The 17,710-nt window shown below is 45.1% G+C and overlaps 2 pseudogenes and 1 gene segment (V, D, J or C); all 3 read right to left on the minus strand.

Annotated features, from left to right (window-relative positions):
- Nucleotides 1–4,736: 4,736 nt before the first annotated feature.
- Nucleotides 4,737–5,376, minus strand: LOC119244070 (immunoglobulin lambda variable 2-11-like). The segment is given in 3 exon segments: nucleotides 4,737–4,834; nucleotides 4,903–5,217; nucleotides 5,331–5,376. Coding segments are annotated over 3 exon segments (459 nt in total).
- A 4,195-nt stretch (nucleotides 5,377–9,571) lies between these two features.
- LOC119244071 (immunoglobulin lambda variable 2-14-like) lies at nucleotides 9,572–10,109 on the minus strand (annotated as a pseudogene).
- Nucleotides 10,110–13,247: 3,138 nt separating this feature from the next.
- Nucleotides 13,248–16,783, minus strand: LOC119244073 (immunoglobulin lambda variable 2-23-like; annotated as a pseudogene).
- Between the last annotated feature and the right edge of the window lie 927 nt (nucleotides 16,784–17,710).

Below are 17,710 nucleotides of genomic sequence, written 5' to 3' on the forward strand. Positions count from 1 at the left end.
TTTGTAGACAGGGATTGGTTTGGTGAAAAAGACTATTTAATCCTGGCTGACTTATCCTGACCCAAATAAAAATGTCCTCTCAGGAAATGGCATGTGAATGTTCTGAGAAACTATTTTGGTGTCACTGGTCATATTTTGTGACAGACATTTCCAACACCATGAGAGAGTTTCCTTCCTGGCCTGGGGTGTGAGAAGCTTAAGTTGATCTCTGGGATGGAAGGAGGAGAGTTATCAGAGAAAGACACAGTTTTAATTTTTTTACTATTATCCTGTCCTGCTGCCCTATAGATGGGTGTGGGGCTTCCATGTGGATCTGTTTCCATAGCTGCCTCTTCTCAGTTCCTCTAAATGGTCCTGGATTCCAGGGGTTCCTGGGCCTCTGGACAGCACAGCTTAGTAGAGACACTAAAACTCTTTGACATGTCCATTGTGAGGGGTGGGATTTGAATTGTTTTTCTATGATTTACACAGGATTAGAAGATTGCATATGTGATGTCTGATGTTAGTGGAGTCCTGTCCACTCAAGGCCTCTCTGCCAGGATCAGGCCATGTGTGTGTGACCACTTCCCACAGGAACTCCGCGGGCTGCCCTTTCCTCAGGGTTTCTCTCCTGCTAGGAAGGGAGGCTGTCCGACTACTAGAGACTTGCTGTTACTAATCCCTGCTGGTGGGATCTACCAGGTACAGACTTCTCACCTCCCCCACATTTTTCTGAAGTATCGGTAGCATGGGTCCCACAGAAAATAGGTCACTCCAGGTCATTCACCCACAGACCACACCAGGAGTCAGGAGCTCATGTGGGAAGACGTGGGGGCCACAAGATACCAGCCAGCAGCCACGGCTCTGTCCCTGACTCAGCCTCCCTCATCTGCATTTTCCGTGGCTGAACAAGCGACTTGCCCTTTCTCAGCTCAAATCCTCAACTGAGAAGTGAAGAATGACAGGTACACCCCGTGGCACATGGCTGTGGCAAGAGGAGTGGCAGAAGCACAGCTTTGACAAAAGGGAATGTTGCTCTGAACTTTACATGATCCCAGGATTCATGATGATTTGTGAGTGTGGTTAGACATGCTTTTATTGCTTTGGTTTTCCTCCTTCTCATCCTCTCCCCCGGTCATGATGCAACTGACCTTCCAATACTGGTAACTGAAATCCAGATTCGTTCTGAATATATTTCTTCAAGTTATTTTCCTTATACAGTTTGTAAAACTTTTTAACCTTCCCTTTTTACAAATATCCATGATTGAGTTGATTTAATTTTCAAATTAAAACTAGTATTATTGATTTGAGGTCCCATTTAAGGCGAGTTAACACACATGCCTCTTTCACCCATTTACACAGTGAGAAACTGAACCAGAATTCTGGAGCAGATTTTGGACTGAATTGTACAAGGCACATTGGGAAATCGCTGGTGTCACCCCAAATACGATCTCAACAACAGTTGGACAAGTGAGGATCAAACGAAGGAAGAAGTCAAAAGATTTTGCAGTGTGACACCTATTCCAACAAAAACCAGTTTGAATTCAATATCTATAGGCTGGAATAATGAGTCCCTGCCATTCAAAATGTAATTATTGTGGACAGGGAGGTGGCTATAGCTAAGTGGTTCATATGTTGTCTACGCTCAGAGGAAGGCAGCGCAGGGACTAAGCTCTTCCTCTCTGAAGAAGGCACTGGGCAGAGGCAAAGGCTGGAGCCCATTACTTCTATTTCTTTACCAGGCTTCTTAGTCATTAAACAGGCCTGAAAACACTAGCTTGGCCCCAGGCAGCAGATTTTGCAGGCTGTTTCACACTCAAGCCTCGGCCAATGGCTTTGTTCTAATGCTTACTGGAGCAGGGAGGATCCCAACTGCAGTTCTATTACAGTATGTTCAGATGGCCTGCGAGGGAACATCCAATCCGACCTAATGTGAGTTTCCTTTTTCTCCTTCATGGTCTCATGACCGGGATTCAAATCAGCGAGGGGCCAGCAAGGGACACCACAGAGACAGGAAGAGCTCCAGCAATACCCCCTCATTCTGCATGGTAGGCGCGTGATTCCTAGTGTTCACAGAAAGACTGGAACCCACAGTGCCTTTTCCTTTTCATTTTTTCCTCTGAGTAGTCTAACACAAGAAAGCAAAACTATGCCTTGGGGATAGAAATGAACGTGTGAGCCATGGGGACTGTCCTGTGTCACTTACTTCTTGCTCCCTGTAGGGCAACCATCTCCCCATCGCATCTGTGCTCTTTGTCTCCCTGTTACCTGGGCACACATGCCACAAGAAGGGCACAGCAAGTGGGCAGGGCACAGTCAAGGCTGGGGTTTGCAGCAGGAGGGCAAAACGGAAGCCCCAGGGAACCCTGAATACTGTGAGCATGTTAAGAGGAATAAGTTTGGGAAAGCAACCCTTCAAGTTCTGTATGACTCTTGCATTCATATCTGAATGCAAATTGTGGTTTCTGGTACCATAGTAGACATTTGGGGAGTTAAGAAATAGACTCCATCCACATGGTGGGGGGAGAGGCAATAGCATAGCCCCATCCAGGATGGAGCAAACAATCAGACAAAGGTTTTCTAAATTAAACTGACATGGAAATCTCATTCCAGAGGAAACCATTTAAAACAGGCAGCCTGACCCTAACAGGGTAGATCGACTGCTAAAATAATAAATCATCACACATTTAAAACAAGACACATTCTTTCATAATTTAACATTGGACATTTTCAGGCAAGATTTCAAAATTACATGACGAATGTGCTGCCAGCAATGCACAGAGCAGATTCTCTATTGATTCGGGCAATGGATAAAGGAGAGTCCTGGAGCCCTTGGTGGATTTTTCAGGCCTTAATGCTCTTTTTACCCCACTGTTGTGGGGCAAGCCCTCAGACTGACAAAACAGGGCAGTGGTGTGTGTGTGTGGGTGGCTGGAGGGTTGTCAAGGAAGCTGGCAGGCCTCCCAGCCGCCGGGGATCTTTACGCTTCTTTTTCTCTGGGTCCTTTTGTGGTCCTGCCTCTCTGCAGTCATGCAGCTCATACCATTGTAGCCACTCACCATAGCCGTCTCTGTGATGTTGCTCTGATAGCCTCAGCCTCCAGGCTCAGGTGGGCCCACTTACACATGCTCACACCTTACTCCAGGTGTCCACCACCAGGAATGCGTGCCCCGTGCCCAAGCTCCCAAGCACCTTCTGCACTCATGGCCACCACTGATAGCCACAGAAGCCAATGGCATAAAAGCCTGACTTTTCACTTACCCTAAAATAGAAAAAGAGCCAGGAAAATCCAAAGGGATGTGGAAGAGACAGAGATGATAACCCCATACTGACAGACATGTTGGCATTTTTCTCCCAAGGACTTTACACCAGCAATTTAAAGTCAGACCAGAAGCAAGGGAAGCCTTCTTGACTTAATGGAGAAAAAAAAAATCTCAATTAGAAATAGAATATACAAGGAATTTCAAATAAATCTACTGTATGTTGTTGATAACAAAATGAGATAGGAAGCATGACCTCCAGTCATAGCAAAAAGAGAAAAAGAAAATTCAGGGCCTCCCCTGGTGGTGCAGCGGTTGAGCGCTGGGCTGCTAAGCTGCCCGCAGCCTCTGCAGCGCTGGTTCGATCCCTGGCCGCTGGCGAGAGTCCCACATGGCATGCAGACCTCTCCTGTCTCTCCCACTGCTCCCCTCAGCAGTGTGTTTCATCAGTCTGCCTGTTCTGTTCCCCGCTCTGGCTCTGGTGAATTCTCTCACCCTCCCGCGCTTCTGACTGTACCCGATGCTTGTATAAATAAATAAATAAATCTTTGGGAAAAAGAAGAAAAAGAAAATTCAAAAATCAAAAAGGATCAGTGACCTTTACCTTGAGTGGAACCACTTCAAGTGACCTCATTCACATAAAGTGAGAGATGCCGAAACAGAGACCACAGAGGAACAGAGAGAACCCCACAGAGCCAGGCACTTAGTAAATCCTAACCCCTAAACAAAAGAAACATGAAGAAAATCATTTCAGGGGCCATTTCACCAAGTTCATGGTTGTGCGGATCCCTTTCCAGACTTCTTGTTGGCTTCGGTGACTCTGAGTTCATAGGCAAAATATCAAGCAAAGAATTGTGTTAACTGAGAATCCTCTGTTGATTTGACTATGGGCATGAGGGAATGAGGGAAATGAAATTTAGAATAAGTGGAAGTTGTTATATAAGAGGGTGGATGTCCGGATGCCCCCCTATCATTATACCACCCAGAAGGGACTGAGGTAACAGCCCGTGTTCCAGCCCCTCCTCTGACCACATGTGTCCCGGCAGAGCATAAATCACATCTCTGGGAGCAGGGGAGTTGGAGAGGGCGTCTCCGGATACTTGGGTGTTATGAGAGTCCCGTGTGCTTTGGAAGTGTTGAATCCTGAGACCATGTGCCCCCGGTGATCCTCCATCTAAGGCTCCTCCAAGAGAAACTGTGGGCTCATCTTTGAGGAGTCTGAGGACAGTGGACCAACCTGAAAAAGTTGTGAGAGTGTGTCCTGAATTCTTACTCATACTTGCTGCACCGTGTTAGGTTATCTTGATATGACCCACGCACCAACGTCATGATCAACCAATAAACATCTTTGTTCTCCCAGAGAAGTGTTCAAAGACATCTCCCGGAGAGCAGGCTGAGCTAGGAAGCAGCAAATGGAGTCCTAAATGTGAACATTCATGCTAGAGACTGGGTCCCTGATTCACATTCAGCAAGCCCAGTGCCTGGTCTAGGATCCCTTCACTTCTGTTCTTCACTGTGGGACAGGAGAGGATTAAGGATGATGTGAATGACGAAGTCCATACTGCAGGAAGCCTCCAAGAACAGGATGGAGAAGTCTGTTCAGAGCAGGGATGAAGCCTGGAGTGGAGAGCAGGTTTGTGTCTCACTTCCCATGAACTTGCACCACTGTGGTAAGCAACACTAGTGCTAGGTGAACAACAGTGATACTCAGCCTCATCCTCAGGCTTGAGACCAGAGATGGTCAAGGTGGCCGTGTTGCCTGACTTGGAGCCAGAGAAGCGATCAGGGATCCCTGAGGGCCGGGAACTGACATCATAAATCAGGAGCTTGGGTGTCTTCCCAGGGAGCTGCTGGTACCAGGACACATAGTTATATCTCCCAATGTCGTTGCTGGTCCCAGCACAGGAGATGGTGACTGACTGTCCCAGAGCCCCAGACACTGAGGAAGGCTGAGTCAGAGCAGACTGGGCCCAGGAACCTGAAAAGAAGAAAAATACACTCAGGTGATTTTTGTCTGGGTCCAGGTGAGCCTCAGCAAGAGATAAAGGGTCAGCCATGATGTGTTCAGTGTTCCTTCCCTGGAGGCCTCACCTGTGGCCTGAGTGAGGAGGGTGAGGAGAAGCACAGTCCAGGCCATGCTGGAGACAAGCCAACGTCTCTGTCTTCTGATGCCCCAACCCTGGGCCTGGCTCCACAGATGTCTCTTATCCTCTTCCCCTGCCTAAGATGTGGGAGGGGCCTCTGTGCAAATCTGTTTCCTGCCTCTTCCATTCAAGTCCTAGGTCACAGATACATTTTCAACTTTCCAGAGTTTTCTTCCATGTCACCATATCCACAGGTAAGGTAAACCAACCTCCCCAAACCTGGACACTTAAGTCAGAGAATCTTTTGGAAAATATATCTCCCTCTCTCTTTAAAATTTGTGAAACTATTCTTTCTCTCTTTTTTCTATACCCTTGGGTTAAAACTGATTGTAGATGACTGGATCAAGATGTGGTACATATATACCATGGAATATTACTCAGCATTCAAAAAAAATAATCACATGCAATTTGCAGCAACATGGATGGAGCTGGAAGGGATCATGCTCAGCGAAATAAGCCAGAAAGAAAAAGAAAAATACCGGATGGTCTCACTCATAGCAGGAATCTAGAAAACCTAAATAAGGGACCAGGAAAATGAATAACTATAAGAAAGTGAAAATCAAAATCAACAAAAAACTATGAACCAGAGACACTTTTTGGGGGGTGGGGGTGGGAGGGGAGGGATTGGGGTCAGAATGGGGGGTAGCAATTGTATGGGGGAATATAAAAATAAAATTTATTATTAAAAAAAAACTGAAAGTTCAAATGGAAGATGCTATTATAAAGTTCAAATTCTATTTGAAATGTAGAGAGCATGCAACACCATTTCTCTTCTGAATGTAGCTACAAGCTTTAGAACATGCAGGGAGCAGTTATTTGAGTCCCTAGAAAAGGGAATCATAGATGGCTCTTGGGAGAGGCACCTGCCTTTGATAACAGCAAAACAACAGTGAGTTTCTTATAATAGCAGTGAGTTTCTTGTAATAGCAAAACAACAGTGAGTTTCTCCAGTTTCCTTCTGTCTCCCGTGGTCTTACTCAACACATCACAGTAGATTGGGGATATGCCAGTCCCGTTTCTTCCTAGAAAGGACTCAAAGAGAAGCAGCTCTTGGCATTTCATCCAGTTCAGGATAAACCACAGCAATGATGGTCCCCAAACCCAGGCCCTTGCTGCCCTCTGGTGGCCACTGATGGTGCAGCCCAAGTCCCGTGGATGCAGCGGAGTAGTAGCTGAAATCCCTGCCCTGTCCTCTCTCCAGCTCCCTGTTCTTCCCTCCCAGGTGTAACAGTCCTCAGGCCTCCTGGGCCCTCCAAAGCACTCTCACTTTTCCTTTAGCTTTCCTAGCAACTAAAGACAAATCAGAAAAGAAGACAAATTATATGAGTCCTGCAATTAGCCCACCTTAACAAAGAGCACAAGAAAATTTCTTTGAAATGGACAATAATATCATAAAACTCCTAACCAAAAGAAGCACACTGTATGTAATAAAATTTTAAGTGTTAAGCTACTCGGTTGTAAAATTACTATGGTAAAAGAAAGACATTTTATGGTGATCACATATACACCTAGAAGACAACTTCAAGTTATAAATAAATAAAACTGATAGACTGAAACGAGAGATGGTCAAATCTGCAAGTATGTGAGATCTTCATTCTGCTCTCAGTCACTGATAGCACAATTATACAGATTTATATTAATGGAAAGTATTGAACACCACCATGACCCAAGCGAACCAAATTAACATTTACAGAAAATTCCATTAAAACTCACAGCATAATACATGATCTTATTGCTCATAAGGAATAGTCACCAAATTAGGATAAATCCTGAATAACAAAGTTAATGTAAAAATTTTATAAAGATCATAGTCTTACAAACTATACTCTCAGAACATTATGGAATTCAGCTGGAAGACATAGAAAAAATACCTGGAATTTTCCAAATTCCTTGTGTTTTCAGTTGAAGTGCATCTCAAAAAAAAAGGAAAAAAAAGCCAAAAAGACTTAATTCTAACCCTCCATTCAGGAAATGAGACCTTGCTTGGAAAAGTGTCTGCAGTGTAATCAAATTAAGATAGAGTGACATTTCATAAGGGTGGACCCTAATCCAATAAGACCAGTGTCCTAAGAAGAAGAGAAGGTCAACAAATAAGCAGAGACAGAATGCTACAGGGAGTGCAAGGCTGAGATTGAACAGTGACAGTTAAAAGTCAAGAAACCTTTAAAGGCTTCCTGACAATCACCTTACTAGGAAGAAGCAAGGATACTTCCCCCTTTTTAACAGAGAGAGTGGAACAGCACTAATAGTTTGATATTTGATTTCTTAACCTGCAGAATTGGGAGACCACGCATTTCTGACATTTTAAGCGCAGTTTGCATCCATTGATATAACAGGTCTAAGACAACAGTTCAAGTTAGGAATTAACTGAAGTACATTTAAATATTTTGTGATTCAAAGAGGATGGATAGGAGGCATCAGAAATTGCTTTTAATAACGAAAAGTGCAAACACACATATTAAAATACATGAGGTTCTGTAAAATCAGTGCTGACAGGGAAATTTATTGCCCTGAGTGTTCCATACCAAAAACACAGTAAGCAAATGACAGAGATAAGTGCAAAGTAAACAGAAGGAAGGAAATAATACAAACAAGAGCACTCACCCATGGAATAGAAACCAGAAAACAAGTAAAGTCAGAAAAGTCTGAAGCTGCTTCCTTGAACATATCCCTAAAATTGTGAAAACCCTAGTCAGAGTGACCGTGAGAAAAGGGGAGGAGACACAAATTATCATGCGATAAAAAAAAAAAAAAAATGAAGGGCAGGACATTTCCTCTGCTTCATACACATTACGATGCTAAATATATCCCCCTCTTTTTTCCCCTCGGGGAAGATTATAAAGCTCTCTCACCATCATCAACTCAGGTTGACTCCTGCTTTTTCACATTGAATGTGTCTACCTGTTGTCCCTTAAGAATAAAACCCCAGCTTGGAGGAAAACTCAAAAACATGCAAAAATTTGCAGGGAAAAATCTCCCAAATTCTCACCAAATAAACACATGGTTTATATGTCTGTCAGGTTTCCATCATGGATGGAAAACTTGGCAATGATGTTCATTGTTCTCTATTCAGTCCTAACAAAATAGCTGGCATTTGGTAGATTTGGGTTACTATTATTTGAAATAATGAATGATGAGTCAATTGATGAGAAACTAAATAAAGATATGTGATTCTACAAGTAGGGACATAATCTATATGCAAGCCTTTGAATTGCATTTTGCACATAAATATTACAGATGTTGTTGTGTTGCATTTCTTGGCTGTTCAAAACAAAAGACCTATGATTGCAAATAATACATCTTCTCTCATCACTGCTATCCCATCACTGCTATCCCATCTGTCTCTATCTGACATCAGCACCAACCCTGTTAATTACCAAGTCAAATTTCACGAATCCTCACTAAATCTTCTTTCCCTGCTTCCCACTAGTCCAACAAATAATCAGTCAGCTCAATTGCAGAACCACCTCGCCCTTCTCCATGGCTCTACTGATGCAGGACCCGTGATGTTCTGCCCAGACAAGAACCACAGCGCCTAAGCACTCTGTGTGCATCCATTTCATTCAAGCAGCTTGTACCACAAAATATTCTGAGAGTTTTTAAAGTATCAAATACCTTATGGAGCATCCTCATTCAAATTAACTTTCTTTTCATGTAAGTAACTTATTGTCATTCATCTTACCTCCTTAACTAGACCTTTCAGTCATCATGTGATCTGTCTGTGGCCCACAACTCTCCTGTCTACCTCCTCACAGTGCCAGGAGACCATTCCCCAGTCACTCTGTTCCGTAAATTGTTCATATTGTCTCGACCACAGTGCCTTTGCACAAGCTTTTGTTCTGGATGAAATTCTTGTTTTCCTAAAACGTTGTATGTCTGGTCTGTTGAAACTCAGTAATGTGCCCTAACATCCCACTCAGTGATGTTTGATGTTGGATGAATCAGGTAGCAAGCTCAGTTTGGGGACCGAAGGACCCCAAACCACATCCAGGTATATTCGAGAGTAATTTTCACATTTGTTTTTGAATAGTGGACCTTCAGATCAAAATAAATTTTGATGCAGTTTCTTCCAAACCAACATACCATTAAATGTCACTGTGGAGAGGAGAGGAGCTAAGAGACAACAGAATTCTCAAAGCCACGTGCATGAAACTCCATCTGCACAGGGTAGGGCTTGTGGTTGCATCTTCAGTGCAACAGGGAGGCTGTGAGCACAGGGCAGGTTCTTGTCTCACTTCCCTGTGAACTTACACCACTGTGGTAAGTACCACCACTCCTGTATGAGCTACAGTAATACTCAGCCTCATCCTCAGGCTTGAGACCAGAGATGGTCAAGGTGGCCGTGTTGCCTGACTTGGAGCCAGAGAAGTGATCAGGGATCCCTGAGGCCGGGAACTGACATCATAAATCAGGAGCTTGGGTGTCTTGCCAGGGAGCTGTTGGTACCAGGACACATGATTATAACCCCCAATGTCATTGCTGGTCCCAGCACAGGAGATGGTGACTGACTGTCCCAGAGCCCCAGACACTGAGGAAGGCTGAGTCAGAGCAGACTGGGCCCAGGAACCTGAAAAGAGGAAAAACACACTCAGGTGATTTCTGTCTGTGTCCAGGTGAGCCTCAGCAAGAGATAAAGGGTCAGCCGTGATGTCTTCAGCGTCCCTTCCCTGGAGACCTCACCTGTGGCTTGAGTGAGGAGGGTGAGGAGGAGCACAGTCCATGCCATGATGGAGACAACTCAAGATCTCTTGCATCTGACACCCAACCCTGAGACTGTCTCCCCCAGACCTCTCTTATGCCTCCCCTGCCTAAGAGGAGGGAGAGTCCTCTTTGCAAATCTGGTTCCTGCTCCTTACATTCAAGTGCTAGTTTACAGATATGGTCATTCGAACTTTCCAGAATTTTCTTCCATGTCACCACTTCCACAGGCAAGATAAACCACTATCCCCAAACCTGACACAATGTCACAACACCTTTATGATAATGTATCTCCCTCTCTCTTTAAAATGTCTAAGACCATTGTTTAATTCTCTTTTTTTATTCCTTTGGATTAAAACTGATTTAAATTTCAAATAAAAAGTACAGCTATAAGATTCAGGTTCCATGTGGAATGTAGAAAATATGCAACATCATTTCTCTTCTGAATGCAGCTAAAAGCCTTAGAGCATGAAGGGAGCAGTTATTTGAGTCCCTTGTAAAGGGACTCATAGACGGCTCTGAGGAGAGACACCTGCCCTTGAAGTTACAGCAAACCAGCAATTCATTTCAGCTTTTTCCTTTTGCATTCCATGGAATATCTGAGTTCTACTTCTTCCTATGAATAGTTCAGAGGAAAACAGTTCCTAGGACTTCATGCAGTTCTGGATAAATCACAGTAACTAAGGTCCCTAAACACAGGCCTTTGCTGCCCCCCTGGTGGCCACAGATGGTGAACCCCAAGACTCCTGGATGCAGTTCAGTGGAAGCTGGAAATCCCTCACCGTCCTCTCTCAGCTCCTGGTCCTTCCCTACCACTTGCAACAGAACTTCTTTCTACCTCTTAATCACAGCAAAATTAAAGTGTTTACTGTTTCACAAGAATAATCATCAAATTAAGATGTATCTTGAATAACAAATGAATTCTATTTTTTATAACCATGATAATCTAACAAAATATACTCTCAGACCATTATGGAATTAAGGTGGAAGAAAAATGAGCCTTTTGGAAAACAGCCTTTACTAGGAAGGAGTCAGAAAGCTGTGGGGAGTACTTCATGAAAGGGATCATAGATGGAAAGGGAGGATCCCACATACCACAGATGCAACTAAAATTATTTCCTGCTCAGCTTCTCTGGAGATGGGATCACCTGGAGGGATGATAAAGGAAAAGGTCCATGTACTTTATCGTCATCCCTCAGCAAGATTTTCACCTTCTGAAGCTGCTCCTCTTTTCTATTTATTATTTATTTATTATATTTATGTATTTATTTCTATTTATTTATTTGTTTTCATGCATCATTGCTCATGTTTACACAGCATTGGTTTCTCTGGCAAGGCGTTCTCCCTGAAGTTCTACTACAACATCTCACTGTGGCCATCACCACAGTCCCTTATACTCTTCCCCCACCTAGTTTGACAGATGCCCCAAAAAGACCACTGGATCAAAAAGTTGTGAGATACATACACAATAGAATACTATGCTGTGATTAAAAAAAGGGGGGGGAACTCTTGCCATTTGTGGCAACATGAATGGAGCTACAAGGAAATATGATAAGTGAACTAAAAGAAAAAAAAGAAACATCAATTGATTTCATTTATATGTAGAAATGAGAGACACTGAACAAAAGGTCAAGAGAAGACAAATATACAAGCTCATCATAGATCTGCAGCAACAGCCTCTTTTCCTAAAAACAATGTGCAGAAGAGTAAGCACCAAGAAAGGCCGCACTGACTCAGCAGCACAGATGCTGAGTGAACAAGGAGACATCACGCTGGACAACTGAGTCCAGGCTGGGCTGCACAGAGTGGGAGACCAGAGCATGTAAAGTGAGGATATACTGAAAACTGGGAAAACTGGCCCCAACATCTTGTCTCTATTAGTGTAGTTGAAGAATTAGGAAATATGCATATTCTGTAACTAGGATAAAGAGACCAAAAAAAAGTTGTTTTTTTCCAAATCAATAAACCTTGGATGTTTTGCTTTGGGGTGTCAGGGGATGACAATGGAGCTGCTGTGGGAACCACATTCCAAGGCCATGTGTGTTAAGGTCCCTCTGCACAGGCTGGGGCAGCATCTTCAGAACAGGGAGGGAGCCTGTGAGCACAGGGTAGGTTCTGGCCTCTCTTCCCCATGAACCTGCACACTGTGGAAAGTGCCAGGCCTCCTAAATAAAGGACAGTGATGAGCAGCCTCCGCCTTAGGTGGAGCCAATGAGGGTCAGAGAGACTCGACATCAGAGAAGTGATCAGAGACCCCTGGGCCAGAGTCCTGAAAACAGAGATAAGGAGACTGGGCTCAACCCAGTATTATCGGCACCAGGATACGCCGCAGGTGTGATGCCCGATGACACTCCAGCAGGGAAATGGTGATCCAGTGTCCCAGAACCTGGAAACTGAGGGAGACTCAGAAAGCTGGAAAGAGGAAAACAAATTCTTGTGGGTTCGTGCTGGGCCCAGGTGAGCCAGCGGTGGAAGACATGGAGGGTCAGGACAGATGTCCCTGGGGTCCCTTCCCTGGGGGCCTTGCTTGTGCCCCGAGTGACTGGGGAGTGGAGAATGCAAGATCATGATGAACATACCCTAAGATCTCTGGGTTTGACTTCCCCAAACCTCTCTTACCTGTGCTCCTATGTCACAAGAGAGGATCCTCCACAAAAATCTGTTCCTGTATTTGTCTCTTCTCACCCCACTCTGACTTGTTCCTGCACTCTAGTTCCTCTGCACCCTAGATGGCAGTGCTGCACTGAAGTGCTGGCCCCTGAGCTGCATTTTCTGAGTCAGGACAGACTGAGCCTGTGGCAGTGCCAGAGCCCATGAGGGTGTCCCTGTGCTTCCACCACAGACTCATGGCAGCTCCTGACTGAGGATCTGGAACAATTCCATGCACTGAGGAGTGTGGAAAAGACAGGGCTCAAGGCTGTCTGATGAGCTCCAATCACTCATTTTCCGATGCTGAAACCCAAAGGTGGTTACTTCTCATTTCCCTTCACCTCTCCCTCTTTCTTCTCAAAAGCCTCTATGTCCCACGTGTGTGCAGTGGGCTGACACTGTGACCTGAGACTGAGATCTGGTTCATTTCCTAGTCCTAATAAAAAGAACTATTGGGGTACAACAGAAGTGTCTCTATTTCTGAATTACACTAGGGGCGATCAGAGGGAAGTAGCTCCTAGAACTGAATCAGGCCATGCTGAACCACACCAGTAACCTTCCCCCAATCGAGGCCCTTGCTGCCCCCTGCGGGCAGCATATGGTATGACACAAAGTGCCAGACAAGGCTGCTGAGTGTAGTTGAAAATCTCAACTTTGTTCATTCTTTTTCATTCCCATTTCTCCTCCAGTTCAATACAAGGTCCCTGTTTCTTCCAATCCCTATAGTCCTCTATCCCTTTTCCCTAGGTCTCTCCTGAGTGAATGTGTCCTGCCACATGGTGAGCTAAGACTCTGCCCTTCAATCAACCTGTCCCAGTAGGTGTTTCCTCTTTAGTTTATAGATGAGGGATTCTCTAGTCAGCCATAAAGAAACATTGAATGGAAATTAAATCATGTCAAGTAAAAAGTAAAAAGTTTCATTAAAAAAAGTTGCGAGACTGGGCCTCCCCTGGTGGTGCAGCAGTTGAGCACTGGGCTGCGAAGCTGCCCGCAGCCTCTGCAGCGCCAGTTCGATCCCTGGCCACCAGCAAGGATCCCACATGGCACGACAGACCTCTCCTGCTGCCCGCTGCTCCCCTCAACAGTGTACTTTGTCAGTCTGCCTGTTCTGTTCCCTGCTCTAGCTCTGGTGAATTCACTAACCCTCCCATGCTTCTGACTGTACCCAGTGCTTGTATAAATAAATAAATAAATCTTTAAAAAAAAAAAAAGTTGTGAGACTAAAGAAGTCTGTTTTTCAAAATGGTGAAATAAAATATTTGGCAGAAGGAGAGGGAGCTCAGTAGGTTTGAATGACCCAGTGGGGAGCAGCAGGTAAAATCCTGTTTTGGAGGCTATGGAGGGAGGGGCTGGAGTGAGGTGGGGTAGTTCTAACACCCCAGCCCTGGGGCCCTCATTTCAAGACTGTCTGTCCAATGCGACATTTGATGTGCTCATGCAACCAATTGTTATGTTTGTGGACACTTTCAAGATCCCTCTTTGGTTTCTTTACCTTACGATTTGTTACCAAATGTCAGCTGAAGAACATTGTTCCCAGAGCTTAGTTCACATTTCATTCTTGGTCCTTGTCCCCACCACACAAACCCAGAGTAGGAATAAACTCACTTTGGTCAATGTGGATGAAATTGAATGAAAATATAATCATGTCTGCTGCATATTAACTCCCAACCAGTTATATTGCTGGTGAATTCCTGTGTCATAATTGTATACAATATACCAAAGAATGAGTGATAGAGAAAACCATAAATGTGGAAGCAAGAATGAATCATGACAAGTATTAACTGCCTTTGGCCTCAAGAAGTCCAATCCCAAGTCCACAATGTTCCAGCCTGAAGTAACACTTACAAAAAAAAAAAAAAAGATTTATTTTTATTTATTTATGCATACAAGGGTGTAAACCAGAGATGTGTGGGGAGGGGGGAGGATTCACCAGAGACAGAGTGGGGTGCAGTGGGTGGGAGAAGAGAGGTCTGCTCTCCGTGTGAGTTAGCTCCCTACCCGGGGATTGACTCATGCTGCAGTGGTTGCCCATAGCTTGTTAATGCTGAGACTTAATCTCATGTGCCATCATGGAGGCCCTGAAGCACTGCTTTTTAATCTCACTGCCAGTATTTGACCAGTAAGATCAATGACTGGAGGATCATGTTCACTCATCCTCTAGCTACTGTGTTTCATCATACATATTTTAAAATAATTCTCATTACCTCTTAAAGGAATCTGTGGACCAGCCTTCAAGGCAGAGACTAAGGAGAGGCCCTGATCTCTCCCCACTTCTTGAAAACTTCAAGATTCTTGAAAAGATTCCTGGTAATGTAAGAATAGCCATGGATAGTTACTGCAACAGGGGTTTCAGAAAATGTTAGGCTTTCTGAACAGAGACTCACATCCTATGGGCAGAACAGACTGGGAGCAGCATTACACTGACACGTGGCTGAGACGCAGGACATGTTCAGCGTCTCAGCAGCAGAGACGCAGCTCCACTCAGGAGAATAGCTCAAGTTCCATGCCACGTGTCTCCTGCCACTGAAGAAATGGAAAGTGTAGTATACTCTTTTTTTTGTCCCTTTAGATTCATTTATTTATTTATACAAACACTGGGTACAGTCAGAAGTGCAGGAGGGTAATAGAATTCTCCAGAGCCAGAGCGGAGAGCAGAACAGGCAGACTGACGAAGTACACTGCTGAGGGGAGCTGCGGGTGGCAGGAGAGGCCTGCGCACCATGAGGGACCCTCACCCGGTGGCTGGGGATCGAACCGGTGCTGCAGAGGTTGCGGGCAGATTCGCAACACAGCACTCAACAGCTGTGCCACCGGGGAGGCCCGAAAGTGTAGTATATTCTAAGATTAGTCACTATTGTGGAGAAAAATTATCATTGCAGTCAGAAAATAAGACAGAATCTCTGTGGATTGCATTATGGAAATTAAGGGAGCAAATAGAACTTTTGTCTCAAGCCCCCCTTGTTCATGGGATTGTGCTTGGCATCCAAAGTTGCTGCTGTTCAAGTTAAATGTAGAGCCAGGCTGGGGCCTCTCACCAGGACAAAAGTCTTGGTATGAGGAACATACTGGGAAACCAGTATCTGCTGAAAACAGCAGGTAGACACTATGGCCAGATTAGCATAACCAGCTAGACCACCTTGACAGAAAGTTAAGTGTAAACAGGGACTAGAGATAGGATGTTTAGATCAGCAGCAACAATGGACCCCCCCCCAAGCAAGAGCTCCTACTCACTCTCCCAAGCATGTGCCAGACTATTATGTAGCCCCAATCCACATCCCCGCCAATGACATTACTCCACATAATTGCCCACCTTCCCTGAATCTGATACCGAACAATGAGAGACTGGCCTGGATATTGGCACTGTATCTCCAGACAAGTAGCCCCTCTCAGCCTCTCTCTCTCATACTACTTGGACTGTGAGTTATTTTTCTTCATTCCAGCAGCTGCCAAGGTTGCTGCCCCCATGAGGCAACACACATGGGTGATGCCCATCTGCACAGGGTGGGGAAGCATCTTCTGTGCAACAGGGAGGCTGTGAGCAAAGGGTAGGTTCTTGTATCACTTCTGCGTGAACTTGCACCAATGTGGTAAGCACCACCACTCCTGCGTGAGCCACAGTAATACTCAGCTCATCCTCAGGCTTGAAACCAGAGATGGTCAAGGTGGCCGTGTTGCCTGACTTGGAGCCAGAGAAGCGATCAGGGATCCCTGAGGGCCGGGAACTGGCATCATAAATCAGGAGCTTGTATGGTGAGTCTGGGAGCCACTGGTACCAGGACACAAGGTTATAACCCCCAATGTCATTGCTGGTCCCAGCACAGGAGATGGTGACTGACTGTCCCGGAGCCCCAGACACTGAGGAAGGCTGAGTCAGAGCAGACTGGGCCCAGGAACCTGAAAAGAGGAAAAACACACTCAGGTGAGTTCAGTCTGAGCCCAGGTGAGCCTGAGTTGGAGATAAAGGGTCAGCCATGATGTGTTCAGCATCCCTTCCCTGGAGGCCTCACCTGTGGCCTGAGTGAGGAGGGTGAGGAGAAGCACAGTCTAGGCCATGCTGGAGACAAGCCAAGGTCTCTGCCTTCTGATGCCCCAACTGGGCCTGGCTCCCCAGATGTCTCTTATCCCCTCCCCTGCCTAAGACAAGGGAGGGGCCTCTATGCAAATCTACTTCCTTAGTGCTAGATTCAAGTCCAAGGTCACAGATGTGTTCATTTCAACTTTCTTGCATTTTCTTCATGTCACCACTTCCACAGTTAAAATAAACAACCTCCCCAAACCTGGATATGAAGTTGTTGGGGGAAAAGGATGTCCTAAAGCTAATTGCATACAGGCTTTGTGGACTCCACCCCCCACTCCAGACTAAAGCAAAAGACACTGGAAACTCCAAATCCCATCACACCAAAGGGAAGGTTGCTGGAATGAAGGTGGGTTAAGCAGCCAGGTCTGGTAAACCAGACACGTGGGCTTTGGAGAAGATCCCCATTTTGGCTCCTGGCCAGCTCTGAGAGTGCCTTTGGGTTTCCAGGTTGGCGGATCGGGTAGGACGCATTAAAGACTTTATTTCCCTATTTTCTCCCTGAGTTGTACATTTTCCTTAATCCCTTTCCCTTGTAAATAACCTTTTATCAACCTTGTGTGTGTGCCTGTAGTGGAGTATTCATAAGTCCTTTTAAGCGCACGGGTGAGGACCCACAGCCAGGCAACCCGTTTTATATCTGGGTTGCTCCGTAACAAAGTCACAGAACCTTTCACAAATATATCTCCTCCTCTTTTTAAAATTTGTAAGACTATTCTTTAATTCTCTCTTTTTTTTCTATTGCCTGGGGTAAAACTGATTTATTTTTCAAATGAAAAGTACTACTTTATGGTTCGGGTTCCATCTGGGATGTAGAGAGCATGCAACGCCATTTACCCTTTGAAAGCAGCTATAAGCCGAGAGCATACAGGGATCAGCTATTACAAAGGAAATCTGAAAAGGCC

The sequence above is a fragment of the Talpa occidentalis genome, unplaced genomic scaffold (genome assembly GCF_014898055.3).
Source record: "Talpa occidentalis isolate TD23 unplaced genomic scaffold, MPIMG_talOcc4v2.1 talOcc4.14, whole genome shotgun sequence".
NCBI classification, from domain to species: domain Eukaryota; kingdom Metazoa; phylum Chordata; class Mammalia; order Eulipotyphla; family Talpidae; genus Talpa; species Talpa occidentalis.